The 21177-nt window shown below is 41.0% G+C and overlaps 1 protein-coding gene across 2 annotated transcripts; it reads right to left on the reverse strand.

Annotated features, from left to right (window-relative positions):
* Positions 1-610: 610 nt before the first annotated feature.
* Positions 611-20816, reverse strand: LOC116612185 (E3 ubiquitin-protein ligase COP1-like). Of its 2 annotated transcripts, none has more exons than XM_048731051.1 (24): positions 20524-20816; positions 20298-20357; positions 19957-20054; positions 19112-19194; positions 18882-18939; positions 16798-16850; positions 16310-16378; positions 16168-16227; positions 15779-15865; positions 15312-15388; positions 14264-14327; positions 12796-12910; positions 12215-12347; positions 11886-11946; positions 10358-10440; positions 9804-9912; positions 8531-8612; positions 7932-8048; positions 7340-7457; positions 6812-6936; positions 6228-6316; positions 2988-3047; positions 2605-2649; positions 611-1476 (listed from the first exon to the last, which is right to left on the reverse strand). In XM_048731051.1, exons 1-24 carry the CDS (start codon positions 20649-20651, stop codon positions 1459-1461), a joined length of 1992 nt encoding a protein of 663 aa, XP_048587008.1. In that variant the 5' UTR covers positions 20652-20816; the 3' UTR covers positions 611-1458. The 2 variants fall into 2 exon arrangements, with proteins under 2 accessions (XP_048587008.1, XP_048587007.1); XM_048731050.1 differs by having other exon boundaries at positions 14264-14369.
* Between the last annotated feature and the right edge of the window lie 361 nt (positions 20817-21177).

The following is a 21177-nucleotide window of genomic DNA, read 5'->3' on the forward strand; positions in this document are numbered from 1 at the left end:
TGTTTACTTTTTGCGTGTTCTTTGGCCGTATTAAAGCGAAGATTCACGATTTCAAATTTTAAAACGAAGTGAAGGGTAGGAAAGTTATTTTCGACATACCTCACGTTTCAAAAATTACTTTCCTACCTTTCACTTCGTTCGTTTAAAATTTCAAATCGTGAAAAAACACACAAAAAGTAAGCATAAACACAACACCAGACTACACACGTCTTTTCAACAAGTTGTTTTTTATATTTCACTAATTTTGTTTTTTGCACTTTGTTTACCGTAAAATCAATAGGGGCAAATAAAGAGCTTGGGCTACCTGTGGTTACTCCTGTGTCATTTTGGATGCAAGCGCAACATCGTGAAAACGGTCTATTCCCGTTTGATAATTTCTTTCTCCTGCGTATGAGAGGATTGGACCCCGGCGCGCAAGGGTAGGGAGTTCAAGATGACACCTGCGGGCAAGGGTAGGGAGTTCAAGATGACACCTGCGGGCAAGGGTAGGGAGTTCAAGATGACACCTGCGGGCAAGGGTAGGGAGTTCAAGATGACACATGCGGGCAAGGCCACACAATTTGGTCAGGAAATGTATTGAGGAAGTTAAAAGGTTTACTCTTAGACACACTGCATCAAATAACGTTTATTTTGTATCAACAGGTTCTGCATTGCTATCTATTATACACTATTCGACTATTGCGCACTCTCACTATGAGAGCTATTGTCATCCAAACAACCTTTCGAAAACAATTCAGCCCAATTCAATTTCAGCCCAATTCTTGCCTTACGGCCAACCACAGAAACCCCAGAGACTAAGTTGCCATATCAGAAGACACCTTTATGACCCCAGAGGACCTAGGCAGCCCCACTGAGCTCTGTAACGCAAAGTGTATAGTATTGGCTGCAGTGAGGTCTGGCCTCAGCAATTCCAATTCCCTTCAAGTCCATGTTCTAAATATAGCTAACTTGCTTTAATGATAACATGATCCTTGTGTTCGTTAGGTCAAGGAGAAGTAATTTCCAACAGTATTTTACAACTACTCCCTTGATTTGCATGCGAAGGCTATACTGCTTTCTTGGGAACATAGAGTCATTTTTGATGAAACGGAAGTGATGGTAGTGACAAATGCAGTCGCGCAATTAAGGAAACGTCATGCGAACTCGTCACGCGTGACCGTTTCTGCAAAGCCAATAAACAGATGTCCAATCCATGTACAAAATGCATCACCAGACTTCTACTGCGTCACGCAAGGCAGTCACGCAACAGTATCCAAGCCTCAAACAATCAATCCCTGTAAAAAAAGCTTTCCCAGATATTCGCTGTGTGGCTTATATGGCCCGATCCCTGTGGAAATAGCATGACCAGACCGCCTTCGTTCCTTCATTTCTTGTGATGGGGATTGTGTTACCGCCTTTCGCGCTCAGCGTCAGCGGTTGTATGCATTCTTTGGAACAGGGTGGGGTTTCGCATTCGCATCATACAAGCTCCAAGACCTGCGGATGTAAAAGATTGCAAAGATTTGGGGTAAAGAGGGATTAACAACAGTAAATGGGATACTCAGCAATTTTATTTTTTCTCTCCAATTTTAGAGAACGTAAAATCATCTGATACTTAGACTAATACTCTCTTTGGCTAATATAAAGGGATACTCACATAAAGGGAACTTTTATAGGGTTACCCACAAATAGGGACCTGACTTCTTCATGTCCCTTCTTCTATTAAATTTACCCACATAAACGCGACTTTGTATATAACGGACAAAATACGTACGGTCCAAATTTGTTACCTTTGGTTGCAGCAAACATAGGTAATAATATGGTAATAAACATGGTACAAACTAGTCCAGACCTGGGACTCTCTTTGTGCTACATTCTGGCTCGCGAACCAGAATGTCGAGCGCAAAAGTAGTCCTAGGTTTGGACTGAAAAAAAAAAAATCCAGTTTAGGCGAGTTTAACTGTATAAATTTAGAAATGACAACTTTCACCAAGAAAAAAATCACGCGCTCAGGCTTTTGGCGGCAAGACAACAAAAAAAGTAACTTATTCCGCGTTTGCGAATCAGCCAGAATATGTATTTCATTAAGGGCTTAATATTTTTACTGAAATATTTAATTTTTTTCGTTCCTCTCTGACGTTAAGGTACTGTAATACAAGCAGCAAAATCGTACAACTTTTGTGGCAGCATTTGCAAAAATAGTTCGAAGGCGATGTTGCGCGTTTTACTACCGGCGCACAAACTTTTGTCGCAGCAAAAGATATTCTTGTTCTTGTTGTTGATCCGTCATCTTTTTCCTCCGTGACACTGATGTGTGACTTTAGTTCAACCAATCACAAACCTCATTGCAATTGCTTGCGTATGCTTGGCGCCAATTTGCTTCGAGACTTCTGCGAGACAAGTTGGGTTGATGTTGTAATAAAACTTGCAACAAAAAAATTGCTGCGACAAAAGTTGGCGCGCCGGTAGTAAAATGTGCAACGACACATAAAAGTTGTACGATTTTGCTGCTCGTATTACCGTACCTACGACCGCATCAGCCATCACAGTGTTTCAAAAAATCAAGAGGTTTTGTAGTGCAAGTCGCCTGGTGTATAATCTACAGTGCAAACGTCAGACCAGTACCTTGATTGTGCCTTGGCTATTAGCAGCAACAACTACATTTGATCCCTGAGATTCACAAAGAGTCACATTAGCGTAGACTATCTACTAGCGTAGAAGTGTTTTGTATCCAGATGGGAAATGGCCGAGGCGCACTGAGACTGCTTCTTCAGGTGCAAGCCGACGCAGTGCCCCTCTATATTCCCAATATTCGAAACAAAATATCCCCGAGTAATCCCAAATGAAAGAACCGGCTAGCAGGCTAGGGGAACAGAGTAAATAGTTTGGCCCAAAGAAAAGAATAAAGTAAAAAAAAGTTAGATATTGGCCAAAACAGTGAATGAATAAATTAATATACAGGTAAAATGATAAATGGATAAATGAATAAATGAAAAATTGCCACGTACCGTTCTCCAGCAGACTGCACTGACAAATTCGTTTGCATCGTCCTCTTTCTTATCTTTTTCCTAAAAAAATTATAAAAAAATAATAATAAGAAGAGATACCCCAAAGCATTTGGCTAAAGGGCTTAGCTTGGCGCCGCACTACATATTACATTACTTAGGCCGTTTCTAAACTAAGCAAGTTCCATTCTCTAGTACTAATGTGAACAATTTCGTTCACTAGTTTCTTGTTGGTAGTCTGAACCACTGCCAGCATTGCAGCCCCTATTACTGCCCTCTCATTGTTATTCCCCTGTCTGTTCCATTCACCTGTACTGCCCAAGGCAGGCCCCCCCCCTCCCACAGGGACTTATGCATACATGGTACATGGGCTAGCACGAGAAGCGAGATGACATACCAACAAGGTCTACCCACAGCATACATGGCACATGGGCTAGCATGAGAAGCGAGATGACATACCAACAAGGTCTACCCACCGCATACATGGCACATGGGCTTGCATGAGAAGCGAGATACATAACAACAAGTTCTACCCAGCGCATACATGGCACATGGGCTAGCATGAGAAGCGAGATACATAACAACAAGTTCTACCCACCGCATACATTGCACATGGGCTTGCATGAGAAGCGAGATACATAACAACAAGGTCTACCCACCGCATACATGGCACATGGGCTAGCATGAGAAGCGAGATACATAACAACAAGTTCTACCCACCGCATACATGGCACATGGGCTAGCATGAGAAGCGAGATACATAACAACAAGTTCTACCCACAGCATACATGGCACATGGGCTAGCATGAGAAGCGAGATGACATAACAACAAGGTCTACCCACCGCATACATGGTACATGGGCTAGCATGAGAAGCGAGATGGCATAACAACAAGGTCTACCCACAGCATACATGGCACATGGGCTAGCACGAGAAGCGAGATGGCATAACAACAAGGTCTACCCACCGCATACATGGCACATGGGCTTGCATGAGAAGCGAGATGGCATACCAACAAGGTCTACCCACCGCATACATGGCACATGGGCTAGCATGAGAAGCGAGATGGCATAACAACAAGGTCTACCCACAGCATACATGGCACATGGGCTAGCATGAGAAGCGAGATACATAACAACAAGTTCTACCCACCGCATACATGGCACATGGGCTTGCATGAGAAGCGAGATACATAACAACAAGTTCTACCCAGCGCATACATGGCACATGGGCTAGCATGAGAAGCGAGATACATAACAACAAGTTCTACCCACCGCATACATTGCACATGGGCTTGCATGAGAAGCGAGATACATAACAACAAGGTCTACCCACCGCATACATGGCACATGGGCTAGCATGAAAAGCGAGATACATAACAACAAGTTCTACCCACCGCATACATTGCACATGGGCTAGCATGAGAAGCGAGATACATAACAACAAGGTCTACCCACCGCATACATGGCACATGGGCTAGCATGAGAAGCGAGATACATAGCAACAAGTTCTACCCACCGCATACATGGCACATGGGCTAGCATGAGAAGCGAGATACATAACAACAAGTTCTACCCACCGCATACATTGCACATGGGCTTGCATGAGAAGCGAGATACATAACAACAAGTTCTACCCAGCGCATACATGGCACATGGGCTAGCATGAGAAGCGAGATACATAACAACAAGTTCTACCCACCGCATACATTGCACATGGGCTAGCATGAGAAGCGAGATACATAACAACAAGTTCTACCCACCGCATACATTGCACATGGGCTAGCATGAGAAGCGAGATACATAACAACAAGTTCTACCCACCGCATACATGGCACATGGGCTAGCATGAGAAGCGAGATACATAACAACAAGGTCTACCCACCGCATACATTGCACATGGGCTAGCATGAGAAGCGAGATACATAACAACAAGGTCTACCCACCGCATACATGGCACATGGGCTAGCATGAGAAGCGAGATACATAACAACAAGTTCTACCCACCGCATACATGGCACATGGGCTAGCATGAGAAGCGAGATACATAACAACAAGTTCTACCCACCGCATACATTGCACATGGGCTTGCATGAGAAGCGAGATACATAACAACAAGGTCTACCCACCGCATACATGGCACATGGGCTAGCATGAGAAGCGAGATACATAACAACGAGTTCTACCCACCGCATACATTGCACATGGGCTAGCATGAGAAGCGAGATGGCATACCAACAAGGTCTACCCACTGCATACATAGCACATGGGCTAGCACGAGAAGCGAGATGGCATAACAACAAGGTCTACCCACCGCATACATGGCACATGGGCTAGCATGAGAAGCGAGATGGCATAACAACAAGGTCGACCCACTGCATACATGGCACATGGGCTAGCATGAGAAGCGAGATGGCATACCAACAAGGTCTACCAACAGCAAACATGGCACATGGGCTAGCACGAGAAGCGAGATGGCATAACAACAAGGTCTACCCACCGCATACATGGCACATGGGCTAGCATGAGAAGCGAGATGGCATAACAACAAGGTCGACCCACTGCATACATGGCACATGGGCTAGCATGAGAAGCGAGATGGCATACCAACAAGGTCTACCAACAGCAAACATGGCACATGGGCTAGCATGAGAAGCGAGATGACATACCAACAAGGTCTACCCACTGCATACATGGCACATGGGCTAGCATGAGAAGCGAGATGACATAACAACAAGGTCTACCCACCGCATACATGGCACATGGGCTAGCATGAGTAGCGAGATGGCATACCAACAAGGTCTACCCACTGCATACATGGCACATGGGCTAGCACGAGAAGCGAGATGGCATACCAACAAGGTCTACCCACTGCATACATGGCACATGGGCTAGCATGAGAAGCGAGATGACATAACAACAAGGTCTACCCACCACATACATGGCACATGGGCTAGCATGAGAAGCGAGATGACATACCAACAAGGTCTACCCACTGAATACATGGCACATGGGCTAGCACGAGAAGCGAGATGACATACCAACAAGGTCTACCCACTGAATACATGGCACATGGGCTAGCATGAGAAGCGAGATGGCATACCAACAAGGTCTACCCACCGTATACATGGCACATGGGCTAGCATGAGAAGCGAGATGACATAACAACAAGGTCTACCCACCGCATACATGGCACATGGGCTAGCATGAGAAGCAAGATGACATAACAACAAGGTCTACCCACCAGTACACTCTTGACGGTGTCGAACTTGAAGGTCAGTAGTTGTTTAGAGAGGCCTTTATAGTATAGATACAATGAGTTGTTTTCGCTTCCTAAAATTGAGTGAAGGGGAAAAAACAGACTCAGTGTAGTCGGACCATGAATTGAAATGAAAACATGAGGCATCCCGTAACATTTTACGTCCTTTGCCCCCAAAGACATCAAATTAACATATTTGTTCAAAACTCACCCGGTCATTGCCTTGGGATCTTTGCTTTTAGTAAAGTTCAATGACCAATTCACCCTTTTTCCTGCCTTAACCCTCTGTATTCATAACCTACTCATCTTTAGCATAAACTAGACGCCTCAGGGGCAGATCTTGCTTTTCGCTAAAGGGGGGTTTGGCTCAGCGACAAAGAAGGGAGGGGGTAATGTTTTTGTTACATGTGGCTTTCTGGCTTTCTGGGGGGGGGGGGGGGGGGGTAAACCCTCCCCCTAGATCCGCTACTGCGCCTTATAAGGCGAGACCTTCTATCCTCTCCCGATCTTAACTTCCCTCTCTACCCCTACTCATACCAACTGCTGCTCCTTTCTCCCTTAATACTAACCACAAGCCACGTAATCGCCATTGGACGCCAGGCCTACAAAGTTCTTCTCGTTTATGTGTCCCTTGAATGTGCGCAAGCAGTGGGGTTTGTTGATGTTCCATAACTTTAATTGACTATCTGTCGATCTATGAAAAAAGGGAGGGTAAGATTCTGAGATATTTATCATTGGGCCCAACAAAATATATTCTACACTAACAACTACTTTGGATTCATTTTTACCTTTAAACCAAGTAAGAATCATGGTCTTACGGTATAAGTCTATGAGTGTATAGTGTTAGCTGGCCAGTTTAAAGAATGTCGATCACCCACTCCTATGTTATTGTTTATCATTGAAAATACAGCGGTTTATTCACAAGGAAACTTCAAAATAACAATCTACGAATGAAGTCTGATATATGATTGACGATATTTGATGGAAAATATCTTGGTTACTCGCTTGAATTAGCCGATGGAAATGGATGCTTTGTGTGACTAGCCATTGAGAGGGAGTATAAAATGGCGGCATATTTGGCCTTCTTTAAAACTTACGCAGAGACGATCTCAGTGGAGTTGATGAACTTGGTGTAGGAGACAGCTTTCCGATGCCCTTTGAACACGTTGATAGGCTTGGCCGCGTGTCGGAGGTCATAGTAATGAACGCAGTGATCTGGTATCATAAAATAATACAACACAAATGTAAGATCCTACATTCCAGTATTTCCTGAGTAGGGGAGGGAAGAGTGTGCTGTCATAGGTATCGTATATGATAAAAAAAGGAGATAGGAGAGAATCCCCCTTATATAGTATACACCTATTTCAAAAAACGTTGTCAGTGCAAAGGGCAAATGGCGAATGACAAATGACAGTTCTACGACCGAAAGGAACCATGGATCCCAAAATATTTGCCCCAAATTCAGAAATATAAACAAAACACACGACTATCCATCAAATGTACTTGATATATGGTTCTGACAACGCTTGAGTTTATTTACCACCTTCATTTTCACAAATAATCTATATCCATAAGCACCTTTCGGTCGTAGAACTGCCATTTGTCAATTGCCTTTTGCCGTTTGCGCAGACCACCTTAATTGAAATGTATATAGTATATGGTATATGGTATATAGTATTCAGGCCTTACCTGCTGATCCAAAGGAGAGGTGGTATCTACTTTCAGGGTTAAACTTCACGCAGCAGACGTTTGCCTTCGCCTCAAGGCAAGCCACTGAGTGTTCCATATTGGTCGACCACAATTTCACTACAAGAAGCAAAGGCTTTGCTCTGTATTACAGTCGAGTTGCCATCATAAGGAATCTCAAGAAATGACGACGGTAACGGTAACGATGACGGTGATGGCATAAAACGATAGAAAACTCAAATGCATTCTGTCAGATCTAAGTCCTTTTCCATCAAACCTCAACTTGAAAACTCAAAATTACAGTACAATGAGTACGTAGACCTATGTACTGTAAAGGCGCGTGTATCTTTGGTCGCCATTGCAGAAACAAATTTTAAGGGCTTTTTTTTTCTGCCCCAAGGTATAAGCTGCTGGCATTTTTACTGAAACTAGTTGAGCTTTGTCCTGTCTGGAGCAACAACGATAGATAACAGAGCTGCATTTAGCAGCTATAAGAGAGGGGAATGGGGAGAGGGGAATGCACCCATAATCTAGCGGCTCCTGAATCGGGGTTGAGATGTCTTCAAAATAAGCAGCGACGTAAAGAGTATAACAATCTGTACCTTTAGCATCATCTGATCCCGATGCTAGTAGCTTGGGATCCACGTGATTGAAGTCTACACTCCAGCAGCGCTTTTCGTGCTCCTGTAAAAAAAAGTGAGTTGAACGCAACTAAGGAGCGTTCATTATTCAAAAGGGAAGCTGAGAGTGAAAAGGAGGACCCTCTATGTGCGCTAGGACACACTGATGGGGGGGGGGGGGGGGTGGTCCGTGGGATAAGACAAGGGGAGTTAAGTCATGCAAGTTTTTTTTACTTGATGATGTGCAAGATTTTTATCTTTGTGCATGTTTTTTTCTTCTTCTTGCAACTTTACGGTCAAACTTTGTTCGCTTTTTTCTCTCTCTGGTTTTGACTATGTACAGAACATACATTCTTCTAGGAAAGGAAAGGAAGGAAGTTGGGCCGACTTTATCCGGAATTTTAGCCATAGGCTTAATTACTCTGGATTAACATAACACAGGGTCTTATACGGACTGCTATATAAGACGCACTGTGCTGCCACGCAGTTTACATGGGTAAGATAGTGTTAGTATATTAATGCCCCTTTTGGTTATGCGGCCAAGTACAGACACTGAAGATGGACACTGCTTTCTTGAGTGGTTCTTTAACGCCCCACAATAACAGGTTGGTTAGCTAGGATTTGCGAAACGGGACCGCCATTTAACATAGTCACCCGAGCCACAACGAATACACAGTCCCCAATGTAGGGAGCCAAGTTTTCACACCTCTGAAAAAATCCCAAGTTCACCTGACCTGGGTTCGTACCCTGGTGCTCTTGACTGAGAAGCACAGGGTTTTATCGTGGCTGTGTATGGATTTTCTTTATCATTCACCCCCTCTCTTACCCAAATCACGTTTCTAATGGTCCATCCCTAAAAAAATCGATCCTTCGCAGACAAAAAGAATTTCCAAGCCCAAAAACAGGAGCGCCAGATAATATAGTATGATAATCCATAGCCCACTGGGTGTTATACACTCTCAAACTTGTAAATATCAGACTTGGGTTTGCTCTATTCTCCCTTACTAAAATCTCTAGTCCAGTTAACAACCTACACCACCCAACATCTGACGAATCATTGCATTGGTGTAAAACTAAAACATACAGAAGTCAAACTAATCTTTATCAATTGAAAGACCAATTAAAGCTGTTGGTGTGTTCTCCTTTACCATGTTCTAATAAACAGGTCAAAACGTAGCACAGAAATCCCAATATTCAAAAAGAAAACATTTCCCAATAACTGCAAATAAGGGACAGCTAGCAGGCTAAAGCCTACCTGGAATGAACGTGTCTTAGTGCCAGTAAACGCATCCCACAAGGTGACAGTGCCTTCGTAGTCACTACTGGCTAACAGACCCTTATGGTAAGAGCTCCAGCTGATAGAACTGAAAACAACCCGGGATTGATTAAATTGGCAATAAAAAAGTTCATGATGATGATTGCTATAATGATGATCATATTATGACAACAACAGTGACAATGATTATAATGATGAATATGGAGCTGCAAAAAAATCAGCATTGTTTATTGTTGAGGAATAGAGTATAGCCATAAAATGTTGCTTAGTTGTTCAGTGATAAGTATAATGTAGAGTATAATTATGACAACAACAGCAACAATGATAATGATTGTAATGATGACGATGGAGAAGCAGAGGAAAGGGGGGGTAAGGGAGGAGGGCGGCGGGGAGGGGGAGGGAGGAGGGAGTAGACAAGAAGGAGTACAGTAGTAATGTGTACTACAAAACTAAAGATTTTGATAGACACTTGTTTTTTAAGTGCGCCAAATTTTAAAACAAAAATGGTGTTCATACTGTACAGTAAAACATACCTTATTTTAGAGTTACAGACCATCTCGTTGATTGGGTAATGAATGTCTACAACATCTCTAATGACAGTTCCATACTCAAAAACCTAAAAAAATATATATATATAAAAAATAATAATTTGAAAATCTTGAGAAAGATGCATAAAAAGACAGGCAAAAATGAATAGCCGGAGCAAAGCACACAAGCACCCATCATTTCACAGACACACACACAATAAAGCCAAGAGAAGAAGTTTAAAGATAAGCTGGCAGGAAGGTATACTGCAAAAAGTAAAACTCACTGGAACAGGAAGTTTAAAAGATGGAAAACGATGACATGGACGACTTGTTACATGAAAATAGAGGTGGAAAAGAAAGCTGGAAAACTAAAGATAACATGGGCGGGATGGGACATTTGGGGAACCACACATGAGTGGGATGCAACATGAGTGGGATGCAACATGAGTGGGATGCTACATGGACAGGATGCAACATGAGTGGGATGCAACATGGTTGGGATATGACATGAGTGGGATGCAACATGAGTGGGATGTGACATGAGTGGGATACAAGATGAGTGGGATGCAACATGAGTGGGATGCAACATGAGTGGGACGCAACATGAGTGGGACGCAACATGAGTGGGACGCAACATGAGTGGGACGCAACATGAGTGGGATGCAACATGAGTGGGATGCAACATGAGTGGGATGCAACATGAGTGGGATGCAAAATGAGTGGGATGCAACATGAGTGGGATGCAACATGAGTGGGATGCAACATGAGTGGGATGCAACATGAGTGGGATGCAACATGAGTGGGATGCAAAATGAGTGGGATGCAAAATGAGTGGGATGCAACATGAGTGGGACGCAACATGAGTGGGATGCAGCATGAGTGGGATGCAGCATGAGTGGGATGCAACATGGGCGGGATGCAACATGGGCGGGATGCAACATGGGGGGATGCAACATGGGGGAATGCAACATGGGGGGTGCAACATGGGGGGGGTGCAACATGGGTGGGATGCAACATGAGTGGGATGCAACATGAGTGGGATGCAACATTGGGGGGGTGCAACATGGGGGGATGCAACATGAGTGGGATGCAACATGAGTTGGATGCAACATGGGCGGGATGCAACATGGGCGTGATGTAACATGGGCGGGATGCAACATGAGTGGGATGCAACATGAGTGGTATGCAACATGAGTGGGGTGCAACATGAGTGGGATGCAACATGAGTGGGATGCAACATAGGGGATGCAACATGAGTTGGATGCAACATGGGCGGGATGCAACATGGGCGGGATGCAACTTGGGCGGGATGCAACATGGGCGGGATGCAACATGGGCGGGATGCAACATGGGCGGGATGCAACATGGGCAGGAGGCATCATGAGTGGGATGCAACATGGGCGGGATGCATCATGAGTGGGATGCAACATATGCAGGATGAGGCACATGAGAGAAGCAAGAGGAAACAGCTGACAGGGTGGTGTTGAGACATGCAACAGTGGCAACCTGACCAGCACAAGGTACAAATCACTACCTTGATTTTCTTGGTGACACCTGCGATTGCAAAGTAGTCCAGATCACGGTCGAACTCAATGCTATGAGACAAAATAAAACCTGTTAAAAATTTAGGTACATGTTACACAATGTAAACAAAGGAAATAAATGATACATTTCTTCATTGTTATCCTTGTTCCTGATATGTAAAAAATATAGCTTTAATTTTTCTTCCACATGAATATAATTTTAATTGTGACTTAGATAACTTTTTTGAACAACATGACCAAACATATTCATTGATTTTTTTTTATTTTGAAAAATATTGATATTCATATATTATATAACATAAATACTCCTCTAGAATACCTTGACACAATGCTGGAACCATTATAGATATCACTGGCGTAGCTGAGAGTGGCCAAGGGCCTGAATCCACTGAACTTGGTGAACTTTGCCAGACTTTCAGTGAAATCATCTAGTGCATCTGAACTTGAATCGCCTAGAAGTAATAATAAAAAAGATAAAGTAGGCAGACATTTTGAGGTGATTGTCTAAAAAAATTTAGAAGGGGAGGTTTGTGTCCTTTCCTACCTCACTGAGAGGTCTTTTCAAACAAAAGTGAATATTGCTCTGAATTAGGAATAGGAGATACCCAGGAGAATCATTTCTGGATCACACCCAGGATTTGTTGAGGGGGGTTTGCAGTCATAGTATCATATGTAAAAAGGATGGTATTTGACAATGTTTTAATAAGAAATGACCCCAAGGAAATTGCACACCCACACTTTATTGGAAAACTGCCCCTATGTACCACTACCATACAAACTGCTGATCCTTCCTGTAAAAATGATTCTGGTGTTACAGTACAACCAGTAAAACCAAAAACAGCAGAAATATGTATGGAATGTCTGTTCATCATTTCACTGGTTGGTGTGTTAATCACTCACAAGGGATTTCCCCCTGCCTCATGGCAAAATAACACTTTTCAAGATCATCAAAGTGCTGGTGTATTCTTTTCCGTCTTGATGCTTGGCTTGTACTACACCACAGTCTCTTGGCTCCCTGCAAAGCACAAAGTTAGGGATGCTATGGTGTTAATGCTATGGCGTTAATGCTATGGCGTTAATGCTGTGGTGTTAATGCTGTGGCGTTAATGCTATGGTGTTAATGCTGTGGCGTTAATGCTGTGGTGTTAATGCTGTGGCGTTAATGCTATGGCGTTAATGCTATGGCGTTAATGCTATGGCGTTAATGCTATGGCGTTAATGCTATGGTGATAATGCTATGGTGATAATGCTATGGTGTTAATGCTATGGTGTCAATGCTATGGTGTCAATGCTATGGTGTCAATGCTATGGTGTCAATGCTATGGTGTCAATGCTATGGTGTTAATGCTATGGTGTTAATGCTATGGTGATAATGCTATGGTGTTAATGCTATGGTGTTAATGCTATGGTGTTAATGCTATGGTGTTAATGCTATGGTGTTAATGCTATGGTGTTAATGCTATGGTGTTAATGCTATGGTGTTAATGCTATGGCGTTAATGCTATGGTGATAATGCTATGGTGTTAATGCTATGGTGTTAATGCTATGGTGTTAATGCTATGGTGTTAATGCTATGGTGTTAATGCTTTGGTGTTAATGCTATGGTGATAATGCTGTGGTGTTAATGCTATGGTGTCAATGCTATGGTGTTAATGCTATGGTGTTAATGCTATGGTGATAATGCTATGGTGTTAATGCTATGGTGTTAATGCTATGGTGTTAATGCTATGGTGTTAATGCTATGGTGTTAATGCTATGGTGTTAATGCTATGGTGTTAATGCTATGGTGTTAATGCTATGGTGTTAATGCTATGGTGTTAATGCTATGGTGTTAATGCTATGGTGTTAATGCTATGGTGGCTGCAGGGATAGAAAGCTCCTCCAAGCTTAGGGTTTAAGGAATGGAATGGAAAAATATTATATTGAAATGGACACTGGTAAAATGGTTCAAAAGGTTGAAATGAGGAGACTCCTAAGATTAAAAAAAAATCTTAAAAAACAGCAAGATAAAAGGCATTCTTTTTACCATTTAGGTAACAGTGATTTATGTCTATGAATGCTGTCAGTGGGGACTTCGTCAAAAGTATTTGCGGCTAGGCTGTCCATTCTTAAGGGTAGCTAGGCTTGGACTAGCAAGTGCTGTAGCATGCAGTAGCTTAAATGTTGGAAGATTACCTGTTAGGCAGGTTTTTCACGCTAGCCTACCTAGTTACCTGTCCTAGGAAATAGGAAATCTGCTATTAGGCTATGCTAAGGCGCTCATGAGTCCAAACCTAGCTATCCCCTATCCCCCTCCCAATGGAAAGGGCTTTAGTAAAAAGGGGTTGGAAGTGTTTGGTGTAAGAAAGATAGTGTCAGGAGTACTTACATGCTGACTGCCATTAAAACCGTCCTGAGGGGTGTCTTCTCCTTTAATTGGCACTTCACTAGAGCTGAAATCAAAGCACAATACTTTGATTGGCACTTCACTAGAGCTGGAATAAAAGCACAATACTTTGATTGGCACTTCACTAGAGCTGGAATAAAAGCACATACTTAATTGGCACTTAACTAGAGCTGAAATCAAAGCACAATGCTTTGATTGGCACTTAACAATAAAAAAAATTGACGCTTAAACACACAAGTTAAACACTAAAACTATTTACTGTTGACCCCACAAAAACAAACAATTCATAATCAATCAGTTAAGGTAATTCCCTTGAAATAGTTCTACAACCCAGATTTTTTTAAAACTTGGAATAAACAATATTGAAGTTAAGGGCTTTCAAAAAATGGGGGTAACCGACCTTGTTTTCACAACAAAGGGGCGTACTTTTGACGCGTTTTTACTGATCGTGCGAGGAAAAATCACAACTCTAAATTTTTAAAAGTAGTGCCTATAGTCTTTAGAAAATTAAGTTCTGTTTGTCGAGCTGCCAAAATCCCATCTCCTAAACAAAAATCCGTAGTGGCAGACGATCAAAACAAATCACATTTCAAGAGATCGCACTAAAAGACACTGTTTTCGCCAATATTTATATGGTAAAAAGCGTCATTTTGAACTATTTTTACAGCTTTTATTAGAAAATAAACAAACTTCTACAAGCGAAATTTTTTGTTCTTTCAGTATATCATTTTTCCGTATATATTTAACTATTTGAGCAAATAAAAAATGGGGGTGACCGACTTTGTTTTTAAGCTTAATCCAGAAAATTTGAACAAACAGCGCGCGCCACTATGCGCAGAAGGGGTGCACAGTGCAATTCAAGGGAATCACCTTAATCCCCACAAAAACAAATGAATAGTGTAACCCTTCTCTCACTTTGGTGGCACATGTGCATTTTACTCCCTTTTTACTGCACTATTCTAAACAAAATGGATTACTATTTTAGATTTTCACCACATTTTACAAGGAAAATTCTCGTAAGTAGGGGTACCTAGTAGACGGCACAGTATCATTCCCTAGGGTTGCTGGGGCATTCTTTGCAGTGGGTGTGGTGGGTACAGCATGGTCCTTTAAGAAACAAAATAAAATACAAAATACATCCAGAAAAAGAGGTTCAGGAGGCAAGCACCAACAGGGAAATTCTGCAATTTTCGTGAGCCCTGGAATGCAAAGATTGTCTGAAACGAGTTATCACTTTCCAAATTCTTCATAATATATAAAATTTTTAATACTATTTTAATGCAAGGATGATATTTAGAGCACTACTGTGTATAGAGCTTGGGATAAAATCTAAAAAGCAAGCCATGCTTATGGTAAGCGGGGTATCTTAGTAGATTATGGGGTGCCCTAGCCACAAATAAGAGGGCAATTTCTAAACACTACCCTTTTTTCATATTAAACCTGCAAACACTCTCCCCCTTCAGCCAATCCTGAGCATGTGCTTGTAATTTAACCTACCACTTCACTGAAGATAGACTTGTCGACCATGGGAAGGTTAAGAAGCGAAAGAGCAGAGTACTGTCTTTGATGCTCTTCAATCATATCCTAAAACAACCAAAAAAAAAAACATGTGAAAAGGGTAGGGTTTGAAGTGATAACCCAAGGGATCACAGACTGCTCAATTTGTCTCTTCCCAGATGTGGGTCAAATTCCTTTTTTTTTGTCAGAATAGCTTTGTTTTCTTAGGCTCTCTAATCCTAACACCAGAATTGTTTCACATGTCAGGGCTTCTTCCGTTTTTTTTTTTTGCTATGCATTGGGGCTACGGCCATGTAAGGTGTGGGAATGATAGGATGTGAGAATTTGTGAAAAAGTCGAAAATATTTCTAAAAAAAAGCCTGTCTTACCTTCACTTTGACCATGTCCTCATCAATTAATTTGATTTCCTGAGTCAACTGGTCCAGTTGCTACAGGTCAAAAGAATTCAATTAACAAACACAATCCTATAAAAGGCGCAAGAAAAAGTGTCCCAGTAATAGCATTACACACCTCTTGCTTGTGTCGTTTGACTTGAAGAAGAAAATCTTTAAGGAGCTCATGCTGTGCAGCCTTGCCATCCTAAGAACAGGGATATAGTCAAGAGATCTTTGATTTGGAAAAATATTTATCAAATTTCTTTCACTTTTTTCCGCAAATTTTCATGATTTTTAACATGCAAAAATGTAAAAATCATTATCTTTAAAGGGTGTGAGGTTAGCTGAGGTTTTGATAGAAAGGAAATGTTGATTTGTGAATGTCTGCAAGCAAGAGGGATGTTGCAATATTATTATGTAAATGTTTTTGTGGTACTTGCGAAATTTTGGGGTACCCATCACTACCCCTTTAAAATATAGGGAGATTAGGTTTCACTGGAAAGGACATGATAAGTTGGAAATGTTTGTGTATGACAAAGGAATGTCATAATAATATGTTGTTTTGGTGGAAACTTTTAAACATCATAAATACTTTATCATTTTTTGTATACTACAGTTACTTACTGCTTCAAGCTGTTGTTTCTTCTGCATCAAAATGTCCAATAAGTAATTAACATCTGTTGATAAAGTAAAAGCTGCTCAGCAAAAGGCAACAAAATCAAATAAGCAAAACAACAATCTGACATGTCTTATTTGACAACCTTCACATTACAGAGATATAAGGATGACACTTTTAATCTCTATCAACTACAAATTTTACTCAATTGTCTTCATCACCATACAATCATTATCACCACCATAAACCATTAATATGCTCATCGCCATCATCACATCCACCATCAAAATTGTCTTTGTTGTTATGTAATAATAATCATCATCATCTCCATCATAATTGTCTTTTTTGTCATATGATAATGGTCATTATTATCAACATCAAAATTGTATTTGTTATCATCATCATTACCTGCAGCACCAACATCATCACTAGTAGCAGTTGTCATCATCATCATCATCATCATCAACATCATCATCTTGACTACCAATTCATGACTGATTAACCCCAACAAACAGCTCAAACAATAAGGATGTTTCTTAAAAAAACACCTATAGCGAGAGCTTTCTAATAAAAGATAATTACTACCACTGGTAATCCTCATCCAGCTATTATAATAAGTGGTTGCCACAAGGAATACAACAAATAGCTAATGCAATTATCATAACTACTGCTCATAGCCAGGGGAGGTTTGGGGATTCGGAAGAAACCCTAACTCGACTGGAAGGTCTGTTGTATATGTAATAGAGAAAAATTAAGAACCACTACAAGCTAGGTTGAGAAAATGGTCTGCTTAAAGTCCATATAACCTTTCAGAGTTGATAAAATTGGTTGATTCTTTATATTTCCATCTTCTTAATGGTATGTGGTTCGTATGGACAGGGCTTCTGGAATTACGTGGAAAAAAATTCAAAATTATGCGGGATTCTTTGCTAAATTACCAGGGCTTCTGGAATTACGCGCTTGTGCGGATGCTCATAATTTGGCTTTTTCCGCGTAATCCACAAATTTCAGAGTAATCCCGCATAATTTGGCTAAATTTCAAAAGACAAAACATTTAATTGCACAGCTGATGTGTTCTTTTAGGGTTCTTACCTCTATTTCTTGTGAAAAAAGAGAGATATTCTTCGTAAGAGTGCGAAATTTCAAACTGAATTTCGAAAACAAATTAAATGACTAGGCATTCTTTGCTAAACCGCGAAGGCCTAGGACTAACAATAAAATACCTTTTTTAATTGGCGGGTGGTTAGAAGCCAATGAAAACTCGCCTAAAATATTTTTGCGCAAAAAATTAACATTTTCAAGTTATTTTGTGCTTTCCTTTGGTACAAAATGTAGTTTGGGTGTAACAGTTGATATTCCGTGTAATTTAGCGCGTAATTCAGTAAAGAATCCTGCAAAATTTTGGTTTTTAAAGAAACATGTATTGCAAAATCCTGCGTAATTTAGCGTGTAATGATTGATTTTCCGGGTAATTTAGTGCGTAATTTAGCAAAGAATCCTTCGTAATTTTGAGTTTTTTTTCAGCGTAATTCCAGAAGCCCTGAATTACGCATTGTGGACTACGCAGATTACGTGGAAAAAAAACAAATTACCCGCTTCTGCACAAGCGCGTAATTCCAGAAGCCCTGTATGGACCCTATTAAACGCGCGTTCGTGCGAACGACTCAAATCTTATGGTATTTTGATCGACCCTCGGAGAAAAGTCCATAAACTGGAAGGCCCGGGCTATACTACATGTCTTCTAAGTTACTTCAGGATACAAATCTGTAAAATCCAGCAAACATTCTATAGTCTGTGAGTTTTTGCATTTTGCGTGGGCGCTGCATGTGCAATCAAGAATGGTGACATACCCACAAGCGTGCGCTGTTTTTGAAACCTACAACAAAATTTTTTTTCCTTTTTTCGCATATAACTCTCTGCTTTAAATCATTTATTGTGATAATACGTTGTTTTAGATTTTCCCACCAAAACTTGGTCTTGAGGTCTTAAGAACTTCAATGGGAAAACCGAATACCCCTGCTCAAAATGCTTACAACAGGCCTGTACCACAACCAACAAAAACAAGATGACGTGAAATACTTTGCATATACACCTGCAAGGTTCCAGTCTTGGTCACTTGATAACATATCTTGCAACTCTTGTACTGAGTACTGCAGCAAACAACAATGACATGGTCAATCAATCCATGATCGTGCATTTGATGAGATTAAATGATGTGATCGTTTGCAAAAAAAAGGGGCAGGTGAAGTACAGACAGCAACTAGAGAGTAATACAACACAAATGAAAGAGTAACCAGCTCTATTCTTTAATGTTCTACTCACCGTACTGATTGAGATTGCTGTAATGTCCAACTTGCTTTTCTTTTGTGCTTGTTTCTCTTTGTACTTTTGAATAAGCTCATTCACTAGGGGAAAAAATGCGAGAATTCGAAATTAAATATAACTCAATACCACATAACAAATGCTAGTTTAGTGCACTGCTTCTATAAGCATTAAGGTAGAGCTGTCATCATTTATTAAGAAGGCCGCTAAGTTGGATTTTTTTATTGGTTGAAAATCTCTAAAATTCCCCCATTCCCATGGACAAAAATATTGTGAACATAAATTTAGACCCTTTTCCTGGTAAACATTTAGTTGTATTGATTCCTTTATTGAAATAACAGTCTCTATTTGTGAGACGATTCAATGATGGAATGGTAGAACAAAAAGCATTTGGGGTCCCTTATCCTCTGTCAACCAGAACAATGAATAAATATTGGTGATTTTTACACCCCCTGCAATCAAATTATTGGGCGATCACTGACTCCCAGCCCCTCTGTCCTGCCATTCACTTATTCACTTGAAAAAAAAAAAGAAAATCTGCCAAAACCCCTGTAGAACGGGCAATTTTCTTCTGCCATCTCATTGATCAAGCCCAGATCGAGTCCCTTGATGCTGCCATTTTAAGATTTAATATCAAATGCCTAGGCAAACTACAAGCATTGCCTGGCTAAGCTAGGCAACATGTCGTGGATCAAAAGGGATGGAGTGACAAGAAGGACATGTTTCTTTCTTGTTGTTTCAAGTGAGCAACATGTCACTCATATCACACCATGTCTATCGTGTGGCAGTAGCTTTATCGTGGTAAACATAATCATTTATTATTAGATACTATACAACATACTCACACAAGAAGTTTGGAAATATCTGGTCAGCTTTCTCAATCACAAAGTTGCACTTGGGGCAGCGGTTACTTTCTGTCAAGCTACGACTTATGCAATGGTAACTATGGAATTTAAAGCACAGCCATCAATATGCTGCTTTTATCTATCTTATAAAGAGAGCTTTAGATTAGGGGAAGAGGGTGAATAAAGAAGATTGCAAATCCAATCAAATTAATTAATATCTTACAAATTTAAAAAATATACTAAACGTTAAGCTTAATATTTCACACACAAAAAAAAAAACATTTGGCTGTACTGTACCAGTATGCAAATATTATAATTAATTTTATTAGATATATACTAACCAAAACGTATGACCGCACTTGGTTATGAACGCTTCATCGATAGTATCAAAACAAATAGGGCTGAGAGAGAAAGAGCAAAGGTCAGATTTGCATACATAAGGTCCAACCGAATCCAGTAGCAGGACTATAAGAGGAGTTTTGCAAACCCAATCAACGCCTAAACGCAGGGCTAGATGAAGACAAAAATAACACGGCATAGCGATAAGGCGCTTGTCAGTGTATTTACCATACAAAATCGCTGTTTCGGTCGCTGAAAGAATTGGCTATTCCGCCATAAATCGGAGGATGAGGTCGTTTGCTGCGTCGGCGGGCAGTTCGCTGCGTTGATGAGCTTGCGCCCAACTCTCTGGCCATGTTGCAGGCGTGTAACTGCACAGGCAACTATGTTGCACTATTGGCTACATATAAAAGTAGATTTGTGGACTATGGTGTCATTAGAGTGGTCTAAATTAAAAATAATTCTAACGCTAAATGGTGACGCGAATTCTTGCCTTGTAAAAAAGATATTTGTCCGTGAGGGGCTGGTGCGAATATAAGCGCACGCAACTGCTGGATTTTTGGAATGGTTGGAATGAACGTCTGGAGCGCCGGATGTCCATGGAGTAAAAGGGCGTGCCATATAAACGCTACTAGAAATTTACCATTCGATTTGCTTGGATAACAACTACAACATCATTTCAAATTTCTGGGGTAAAGACATTAGCCGAAATGAAAAGATACAGAACTAATAATAAAGGGTATTTACTTCCTTGTCGTAGTCTTTTTCTATATAAAATTTTCTTATCAGTCATATTTATACTCTCGATCAAACTTAAATACCATTTTGCGCAAATAAGTTGACAATTTTGGGTGACGATTTTATATGTTACTAACAGAAGAT

Source organism: Nematostella vectensis, chromosome 8, assembly GCF_932526225.1.
Source record: "Nematostella vectensis chromosome 8, jaNemVect1.1, whole genome shotgun sequence".
Lineage (NCBI taxonomy): Eukaryota > Metazoa > Cnidaria > Anthozoa > Actiniaria > Edwardsiidae > Nematostella > Nematostella vectensis.

Bases quoted from the DNA above. Each gene is read 5' to 3' on its own strand.
- LOC116612185 (XM_048731050.1), bottom strand. From the start codon at position 20,651: ATGGCCAGAGAGTTGGGCGCAAGCTCATCAACGCAGCGAACTGCCCGC. The intron at 15,866-16,167 runs GTAAGACAGGCT...TGGTTGTTTTAG, and splicing joins AGGACATGGTCAAAGTGAAG to GATATGATTGAAGAGCATCA. The intron at 6,317-6,811 runs GTTAGTATTAAG...ACTCAATTTTAG, and splicing joins TGGCGATTACGTGGCTTGTG to GAAGCGAAAACAACTCATTG.